This window comes from Galeopterus variegatus, unplaced genomic scaffold (assembly GCF_000696425.1).
Source record: "Galeopterus variegatus unplaced genomic scaffold, G_variegatus-3.0.2 Scaffold8680, whole genome shotgun sequence".
NCBI lineage: Eukaryota > Metazoa > Chordata > Mammalia > Dermoptera > Cynocephalidae > Galeopterus > Galeopterus variegatus.
The window spans coordinates 113,143-123,719 of record NW_007734791.1 but is presented as its reverse complement, the minus strand read 5'-3'; the positions used below and the strand labels follow the sequence as shown (position 1 = coordinate 123,719).

The following is a 10,577-nucleotide window of genomic DNA, read 5'->3' as shown; positions in this document are numbered from 1 at the left end:
GGAAAACATTGTTCCAGACAGTTTCGGTTATACCATCTTGAGGTGAAAGATCAAATTCTACTTGCCTGAACACCTCTTTTCTTACTCAAATTGTCTTTTTTTTTTTTTTTGCCCAAACTATATAGACATTTCTTCCATCCTCTTCCTTGTGGCTGTAGGGTAGCTGATCATCCTACGCATTCTTCCAGGTAAGATGCAATGTCAGTGCTGCCCCCTCACCTGAGAAGAACCAGATGGTGTGTTCTGAACTTCCCTCCATCCACTGTAGCAGGAGGTGTTTTTAGTCATCCACTCAAACTTTCCTAAAGAATTTTGGAAAACTTGCCTATTCCTATAGAGGGCGTGTGAGCATTACAGCCACCAAAAAGGGAGTATTGTGGTCTGAGTTGGTCTCAATGCATGGTTTGTCCCTTTGAAGAAGAAGAAAGGAAAAAGAGGAGAAAGCAAGAGAAGACAAGTGGCAGCCGAGTCTGTGTGCCAGCCCTGCTTCTGCAGCAGAAGACCCCAGGAACTGTCTGCACAGAGAAGTCATTGTCTGGATTTTTCAGAGTTTTTACTGGAAAATTGAGAATTGGAATTTTTCAGAGGGAACTAACAGATGGTAGAATTCATGAAGATGAGGGGTGGAGAGGAATCAGAAGAGTCTCCAAAAAGGCTGTTCTCTCCTCCCCAACATCTGCAATGAGTCCAATGTACAAATGCAGTGGCAGGAGAAGGTGCTCACTAGTCAGGTGGCCTCAGCAACACTGCAGAGAGGAAGGAGGCATCCACCATGTACGTACAGGAGAAGGGACAGGGCCCACCTACATCCGTATCGATCGGTTTGTTCTTTCATGAACCTCCCTCCATATCACCATGGCCCTATACTCCTCCCCCAAGCCCAGGTGTTTAATAGGGCCCTGGTCCAGCCTCCTCATCTCTCCCTGCTGCTCAGATCTTCTCTGGAGCTAGGGCCTTTCCAGAACCTACTCAATGAAGAAATTCAGCCTGTTGCCCATGGCTGCCCTACTTTATATTTTGGGAGGTGAGTTCCAGTGGTTGGGCGGTGAGATCTGGAGTAAAGTTTTGGGGCAAGCAGCCTATCACACAGCTGGGAACCCCACTGTCCACAGAGGAAGGGGTTGCTGCATAATCAAGGCTTTTTTCTTTCCCCACGTCATGGTTTTGGCTCCTTTGAAGCAGACCCTGAGGCAGGAATTCTGGTGAGATCTGGAGTAAAGTTTTGGGGCAAGCAGCCTATCACATAGCTGGGAACCCCACTGTCCATGGAGGAAGGGGTTGCTGCATAATCAAGGCTTTTTTTCTTTCCCCACGTCATGGTTTTGGCTCCTTTGAAGCAGACCCTGAGGCAGGAATTCTAGTGTGGTAGCTTATTTGGGTGCTGATTTCAGGACACATTGGGAGGAATGTGGAAAGTGAGACAGTGAAGGAAAGGAGGCAAATCAAGGGTGAGACAACCAGCTACCCCTGAGGTTCAGTCTTACTGAAGAACTTAGGGAGACAAGGGAGTCCATTATCTCAGAAAATCCCAGCCAAGAGGCAAGGAAGCAAAGGCATGTGTCCACAACTGTCCTGTTGTCACTGGATGAGCATTGCTTCTAGGCACATGAACGCTCTGGCACTGCTGGCTTACCCTGCACATGGGATGAGTGTGCTGCAATAGCCAGAAAAGAGACATGAGGCACAGAGCTGCCTGCAGGTGTCAGCCATGAGCAGCCTTGGAGATGGGAAGTTAGTGCTCAGAGGAGGACATGAACAGGGCGCCCACCATGGCTGCTGTACCCATGGTCTCTCATGCAGCCACCTCTCTTCTCCCAAGGCTACTGGCATCAGTTTTCCCAGGTCTGCCTTTTCCTGAAGGTCAAATAGGCTGCTCTTATTTCATCTCACCTTTCTTTCTGAAGTGGGCTGGAAAAGCACTGGCTTGAGAGTTGATAGGAAAATAGGGAGTGAAGAGAGTACAGCGGCTGAATTCGAGGTTCAGTCTTACTGAAGAACTCAGGGAGACAAGGGAGTCCATTATCTCAGAGAATCCCAGCCAAGAGGCAAGGAAGTGAAGGCATGTATCCACTAACTGTCCTGTTGTCACTGGATGAGCATTGCTTCTAGGCACATGAACGCTCTGGCACTGCTGGCTTACCCTGCACATGGGATGAGTGTGCTGCAATAGCCAGAAAAGAGACATGAGGCACAGAGCTGCCTGCAGGTGTCAGCCATGAGCAGCCTTGGAGATGGGAAGTTAGTGCTCAGAGGAGGACATGAACAGGGCGCCCACCATGCTGCTGTACCCATGGTCTCTCATGCAGCCACCTCTCTTCTCCCAAGGCTACTGGCATCAGTCTTCCCAGGTCTGCCTTTTCCTGAAGGTCAAATAGGCTGCTCTTATTTCATCTCACCTTTCTTTCTGAAGTGGGCTGTAAAAGCACTGGCTTGAGAGTTGATAGGAAAATAGGGAGTGAAGAGAGTACAGCGGCTGAATNAAAAGCACTGGCTTGAGAGTTGATAGGAAAATAGGGAGTGAAGAGAGTACAGCGGCTGAATTATCTTTAGGAACAAGTTGAATGCACATATAATCTAATTCTGGCACATTGACTATCCATTTTTCATCCATCTATGCTTGATCGATGTCTGAATATTTCACAAAGGGCTTCATTTCATTAGCAAAACTGTTGAACATCATTAAAATGCATCCAGTTCTTGTGATTGTGTCTGCTCTCAGCGTACCAAAAGCCATACATAAAAAAGTGCTTTGCATGCATTATATCTTTTTACTCTCACAACTCTGTGAGGGAGGAACTATTATTCCCATTTTGTAGATAAGGAAAGTAAAGCTTACAGAGGTGTAATAGGTTCCCAAGATGATGGAAGCAGATTCCCACCCAGGAAATGTCTCCAAAGTACACAATACTGCCTTCCAATAAAAAAGTTATTTCTTGGAGCACAGAGAGGCAAATTTGTTTCTGTAAAGGGCCAGAGAGTAAATATTTTAGGATTGGTGGGCCATACAGTTTCTGTTCTAACTATTTGATTCTGCCATTTGTAGCACAAAGGCAACCACATACAATATGTAAATAAATTAGTGTGGCTGTGTTCTAATAAAACTTTATTCGTGGGCACTAAAACTTTCATGTAGTTTTCCCATCAGAAAATATTATTATTCTTTTGAATTTTTCTAGCTTTTCAGATATGTGACAACATCTTTAGCTTGTGGGCTATCCAAAAGCAGGCAACGTGATGGATTTTGCCAACAGGCCACAGGATGCTGATCTAACAATTTGAATAAATATCTCATTGGCATATTTTTGCAGAAATCAAAAAAATCATCCTAAAATTTAAATAGATTCTCAAGGAACCCCAAATAGTCAAACTAATTTTGAAAAAGAAGAAAGTTGCAGGATTCATACTTCCTAATTTTAAATCATATGACAAAGCCATCATAATCAAAACAGTGTGGTGCTGGCATAAAGAGAGAACAAGTAGACTAATGGAATAGAATAGAGAGCCCAGAAATAAACCCTCACCTATGTGGTCAAGTGATCTTTGACAAAGTTGGTGAGGCTACTCGATAGGAAAAGGACAGTCTTTTCAACAAGTGGTGTTGAGAAAACATGCAAAAGTATGAAGTTGGACTCTTATAAAAATGTAACTCAAAATGGGTTAAAGACCTAAATGTAATATACAAAACTATAAAACTTCCAGAAGAAAATATAGGGGAAAATCTTCATGACACTGGACTTAGCAATGACTTCTTGGGTATGACATTATATATCCAAGTACAGGCAATAAAAACAAAAATAGATAAATGGGACTACATCCAGCTTAAAAACTATTGTTTCAGCTCAGTGAAAGGCAGTCTACAGAGTGAGAGAAAATATTTGCTAATATCCAGAATATATTTTTTAAAAACTTCTACAAGGATACCTGCACTGCTATGTTTATCGCAGTCCTATTTACAATAGCCAAGAAATGGAACAAACTTAAATGTCCATCAATGAACAACTGGATAAGGAAAATGTGCTGTATATACACCATGGAATACTACTTACCCATAAAAAAGAATGAAATTCTGCCATTTGTAGCAACATAGATGAGCTTGGAGAAAATTATATTAAGTGAAATAAGCCAGGCACAGAAAGAGAAATACCGCATGTCCTCGCTCATAAGTGGGAGCTAAAAAATGGAAAAAAGGAAGAAAGGAAGGATGGAAGTTAGGAAGTTGAAAGGAAGGAAGAAAGACAATTGTAAAAATAAACTGATCTCTCAGAAGGAAAGAACAGTACTGTGGCTACTAGAGATAGAAAGGAGGAGGGGGAGGAGGGTCAGCAAGAAAACGGCTAATGGACACAGGAAGGAAGAAAGACAATTGTAAAAATAAACTGATCTCTCAGAAGGAAAGAACAGTACTGTAGCTACTAGAGATAGAAAGGAGGAGGGGGAGGAGGGTCAGCAAGAAAACGGCTAATGGACACAAAGAATGATTGCATTTTGTAATGATGATAATCCTAATTATCTTGATTTGATCATCACGTATTGTACACAAGTATTGATAGCCAACTCTGTACCCCACAAATATGTATAATCAATTATGTTTCAATAAAAAATAAAAATAAGAATAAACATAAATTTCCTTAGGCTAAGACTTGATTTGAAAGTCAGAATGCTTGTTCCTTAACTGAATGCCTTATGGCTTAAGATAACATCTGTAACGCCAATCTCAAGTTATTTCTGCAGATCACCTGCAACTACAAATCACCTGCAACTACAATCACCTGCTTTGAAGTGCATACACCCTGGGCCCTAAGGCACCATGAAAAATATCAGTCAAAATGCCAGGAATAGTTGTGCTGGCTTTACTCTGAACTAATCAGCTTCCCACAAGACTCCTAGGACCCACACTCATGACTCTGCTCTATAATTGCTGGTGAGTCCAGGATCTTAAACCTCCTTTATTTACCATGGGCTGCTTTGAAAAATAAACAAATGCTAATCTTTAACACTGCAAAAATAAATAAATAAATTAATTTTAAAACTTTTACAGTTCAACAACATGAGCAAAAATCTTGAATAGACATTTCTCCAAGAATGATATACGCATGGCCATTAAGCATATGAAACTCAAGATAACTAATTATTAGAAAAATGCAAATCAAAACCACAAATAGATATCACCTCAAAACTATTGGAATGGCTATGACTTTTAAAAACACAAAAGTGTGGTGAGAATGTGGAAAATCGGAACACTTGTGCACTACTTACAAGAATGTAAAATGACGCAGTCACTGTGGAAAACAGTATGACAGTTCCTCTCATAAAATTAAAAATAGCATTACTATATGACCCAGCAATCCTAATTCTGGGTATAGTCTTGAAAGAGTTAAAGTCAATATCTCAAGGAGATATTTGCATACCCATGTTTATTGCAGCACTATTCACAATGGCCAAAAGGTGGAAGCAACCCCAAAGTCCATCAACGGATAAATGGATAAACCAAAATATGGTACATACATACAATGGAATATTACTCAGCCTTAAAAAGAAGGAAAATCCTGTCATGCACTACAACCTGGAAGAAACTTAAGACATTTTGCTGAGTGGAATAAGCTAGTCACAAAAAAGACTATGATTGCACTTATATGAGGTATTTAAAGTAGTCAAATTTGTGGAGATAGAAGAATGGTGATTACCAGAGGTTATGGTTGGAGGCGGAGATGAAGTTGTTTAATGAATTTCAGAACTGTCAGATTAAAAAGTTCAGGAGATCTGAACTTTTTACGACAATGTGAATACACTTATTACTGAATGGTACAGTTTTAAATAGTTAAGATGAAAAACTTATGTTATGGGGCTTTTTTTATCACAATAAAAAAATTTTTTAAGGTTGGCAAAATACTTTAAAACTTTCCAAGGCTTAAACCTTTGAATAAATTGCTTGATATAAAAACTACAGCCCCTTCTCAAGTGTTGAGTAAGTATCACCTACTGTTTAATTGATATTTTAACAGGAATTTCTTTTATAGTTGTCCTCATGGAAGGCTATACAGTGTCCCTCAATGTATATATAAAATATGTGTATATAAATATGTATATGTAAATAATACCTTTGTATTATTTTCTAGATCTTTAAGATAACAGCTCAGGAGTACTGGTGAGACGCATGCCCACAAGAGCCAACATCTCTTCTGAGAACCCAGGAGTAGAACTTACCTTCTATGGCCCTCACAAAGGGCGTGCCAGGTGCAGAGGCAACTTACCAAACAGGAGTCATTTTTGAAACACCGGCAGAGATTACTAGTAATGCAGCTGACATGTCCCCTGACCAGGTTGCCAGAGCATATACAATGTCCATTAAGACAGTAGAAATAACTTCTCATTAGGTTACAGGGAAACTGAGCCAGGAAGTTAACCCAAAGTCAAATTCATTCACAAGGGAGAAAAACTACCACCTTGACATTTGGTTAACATTTTTTTTAACATAGGGGGGAAAAATAAGTTAATATAAGCATCATCACAGAACTTATATTGCCTCCTAAGACGTTAACATCCCTTTCACCCCTTAATCAAACAGGTAATTACTTTGGCCAAAAATTACTTTACAAAGCCCACTATCTTTCCTAATATGTAACTGTCTACCAAATGACAGTGCATGGCAGTATCAAACACACCAAATATCCTCATGGGACAAGGATATTTAATACGGGACATATTAAATCATGCTATAAAATCATCTGGAAAATCCTCCTGAGGAATACTGCATTATTTCAGGCATCTTGTGCTAATGTGGCAGCCAGGCTCTGTGATGGCCACTTTATATGAAGAATCCAGGACAGGCTGTGGTATTGGGGTTCAGGTGGAAGTGTGCCCTTACTGCCACACCCAGCAGCCACATGGAAGCTGAGGGGATGTCCAGGGTCCTTGTGTTGAGGAGGATGTGGGGTCTCTGAGGCCCCCTGAAGAGGTTGACAGGGAGAAGAAGACTGGGAGGTGGGTCAGAGAAAGCCCGGGGAGGTTCTCAGTGGTCAGGGAGACACAGACTCTGTCAAGAGTTTCAAAATTGTGACGACAGGCTACCCTGACTTCAATGATTTGATTGAATGAAGTTAGTAAAAATTTCTCAAAAGAGGAAGGAATGAGGGAATTGTTCATGAGGGACAGTGCTCCTTGACAGGAACCAAAGTATTTAAAAGCCTCCCTTTAATATGCAGGAAAAGCCTTCCTATACTGTGATTCTCTTGTGAATTGGCCTGAGCTTTCAGGAAGGCACTTGCCACAGGACACAGCCTGGTGTGCAGGCCTTGCCTTGCAGGGTCATCACGGGCTCACTGAGTGGAGCCTGAGCATGTTCAAGTGTGAAACAGAGGTCTAGAGGGTAGTCCATGGGAGCTGGGAGCAGCAGAGAGAGGAGAGGACCCTCCAAGAGAAGGCTCTGAGAGAGACAGTCCGACAGCTTCTAGGATGCTGCCCCAGCCCCCTTCCAGTACCTGCTCTTTCTTCTCTCCTTCCACCCAATCCCAGTCTCCCCTTCTTTCTCTTTTTCAGAAGCCAGAGCAAAGTCAATTCTTGCCATGATTCTCATGCTCCCAGTCCCTGCTGGGCACTCAGAAGCATGAGACAGAGAGTACAGAGGAATATAGGCAGAAATTATGTTTATAATTATTAAGTTATGGTCATAAACCCTCTGGAGAGTTCCCATGCTTTTTTTCCCTTCTGTGGAGACATTGGAAACTGTCTTAAAAAGAGCAGCATAAAAATTTGGAAGGAGCTGGGGTGGAATGAGCTAGTAATCATTTTTTAGTTGTTTGAGCCACTGATGTTTAGAGATTTTTGTTACACAAGCTGGCCTTCTCCAGCTAACATATCGTCTACAGCCCATTTCACTCTCCACACCCTTTCCAGCTGCCGAAGACTCCCCCTTTTTCAGGTTCCTGCCTCCAGAACACCCGGCATCAGAACCTCACAGTCCCTACCAGATGCTGCCTTTTGAAGTGGCGACCAGTGTGACTCCTGACTGGGGTCTGAAAATAGAGACAGTATACTTGGAGCTAGATATGGCCACCACTCTTCACCCCAGTTTAATTTTGAAGACTATCCCACCGGCATCTGGCAATACAAAGGAAAAGGAAACGGGGCCTGAAGCAGGAGCAGGCTGAGACTTCTCCTTATAGGGGACCCCTGTGCAGGTCACAGTGGTCTTGAAGACTGTGAGAGTTGAGAGGTGCTGGATCAGCTGCACCCAGCAGCTGCCTCTGCAGAGCTGGTGCGGTGCACACACAGGATGCCCGTCATCTCCTGGGCTGCCAGAGGCCTTGCAGACCCCATAGCTCCTGCCTGGGTGCTTCCGACCCACATGACCTCAACACCAACTCCACCCTCTAGTATATGTGCAAACAGCATATTCATTCTACCCACGCTCAGTTATCTTACATATCTGTGAGCGGGAGGACTGACAGGGAGAGCCCTGTTCCCTAGACAGCAGGACTCTGGCTCCCCAAAGAACTCAGAGGCCACTCTGATGCCCACAGACATTTAGGGCAGCCTGGCACCTCTTTGCACTGAGGATTTGTTTAGTTATTCTTCCAGTCTCCTTTTATCAATCCAGGTGTCTGTTGTTTCCAAATCAATCACGTTTTGTCTGTGCAGCTTTCTCTTCTCTCTGCTGGTCACAAAGTTTTGACCCTCCACATTGTAACGCTCTTTGCTTGTCCTGCTGTCAAAGTAGCAGTAATTGGAGAAAAAATGGAGAACCTAATATTCTCTCTGTGAATGACTATACCACCATTAATCCAGTCACCCCAAATCAAAACCCACAAGTCACCTGAGGAGACTCTGCCACCACAAACACATCAAACACACATATCCAATATTTACTAATTCTTACAGATGCTACCACTAAAATCATCCCACGCTAACCTCTCATTCTCCATCTTAACATCAAGCCCTTGTCATTTCTCACTCAAGTAAAGGCAACAACCTTCGTGCACCTGCCTCACACCTGCCTTCCCCACGCCACAGATTTTTTGCCTTGCTAACTAGCAATCACTGCTAAAACCCTCCCGTGCAAACAGTCCGTGAGTGACTCCTCACCACCTCAGAATCAGTCCTCAGCTCCTAGATGTGGCATCGAGGTCGTTTATAACGCGCCCCCTTTCTCTACATCTTGATGTCCCAGGCGTGCTCTCCACTGAGCTTCTCCAGCCGCTGACGGTGCACTCAGCAGCCCCTGCTCTCAGCTCCGTTCCTTCGCATGTTCCTTTCCTCCCTTATCCACGGGCTTAACTCCTGTGGTTTTTTTAATCAGTCAAATTCAAGCTCCTCCATACAGCCTTACTTTAAGGCTCTGGCCTAGGGCAGTAGTTCCAACTATGGACCGTCCCGTGCATTCTATTACGTGCTCACTATGTTGTACGATAACTACCTATTTTATTGCTTTGACCTTCCACTGACCCAGTAAGTCCCTTGAGGAGAGAGATTCTCTTACTTATTTCTTCCCAGTGGCCTAGCGCACTGCCTGGCACACAGTCGGTACTCAGTAAATGCTAACAGAAGGAAGGAAGGAAAGAAAGGGGAGAGTAAGGGAGGGTGAAGGAAAAAAGAAAGGGAGGGAGGGACAGAAGGAGATGGAAGGGAGAAAGGGAGAGAGACAGGGTGCCACTAGGCTCAGAACAGAGGCCCAAGTCCTAGGAGTTAAGAGATGGCTAGAAGTTCTGCAGACCAGAGCAAGGGTCGATGCACATTTGTAGAGATTTCTGCAGATTTAAGCAACATGGGTCCAAGGACTGAACAGGAAACCTAGAGACAATGTTATGTATTGAAATAAAGTGGGGAATCTACCCTGAAGAAATAATTCTACCTAGACATAAACGCTATACAAAGCTCAAAAACATTTTCAAATCTTTTATTGCAATAAATAAAAATTGTATACATCAGCATTCATGAGATCAGGGTAATAGCTGGTTCCTGTCTTTAGAATTTGTTGCACAGAGGTGAGTTATTGCAGCATTTGTATTCCACAGCAACTTTGCTATTCAGGAGCATCATAGGAATACACACACTGCTACAACCTTGGTATCCGTAGGAAATTTTGTCACCTGGAGAAAGGCAGAGAAGAGGGCAAGTGAGACCCCCAGAAGCCCAGGCTGCAGACACATGGGTGTGGGACTCAGCATAACCTGGACCAGTGCTCAACACATGCCACTGAGTGAGTCAGTGGATCAGTGCATCGACAAACGAATCAAGGACTATGGAGAACATGGCACAGCCCACCAGGACTCAGGCTCCCTGGTAGGGATGAGTATCTGCCTCCCTGTGTTGAGGTGCCTGAGGTAGGGTCCCCTGGTGGCTCTCCTAGGACAGCTCTGGGGTTCTGTGTGTTAGGGTTCAATCCACCTCCCACACCAGAGAGGGATCACTAGACGTTGCACTATCCACCCTCCCACTTCCTCTCTCCTCACCCCTGTCCCCAGTTCCCAAAGAGGCCACCACACTCAGGCCCTACTCACTGGAATTTGAGGAGCCCAAATCCAGTCTCCCTCAGACCCAAACAGAAGATCCCTGCTTCCCTTACAGGTCACTAGCCCAAT

The 10,577-nt window shown here is 43.6% G+C and overlaps 1 protein-coding gene across 2 annotated transcripts in view; it reads right to left on the bottom strand.

The window, feature by feature from the left end:
• Positions 1-9,876: 9,876 nt before the first annotated feature.
• The window catches only part of LOC103608677 (secreted seminal-vesicle Ly-6 protein 1-like), a 3,840-nt gene continuing 3,139 nt past the window's right edge, over positions 9,877-10,577 (bottom strand). For both annotated transcript variants that reach the window (XM_008593079.1, XM_008593078.1), the window contains one exon: positions 9,877-10,085. In XM_008593079.1, coding sequence (XP_008591301.1) covers positions 9,961-10,085 — 125 coding nt within the window. In that variant the 3' untranslated portion in view covers positions 9,877-9,960. The remainder of the gene's footprint in view (positions 10,086-10,577) is intronic.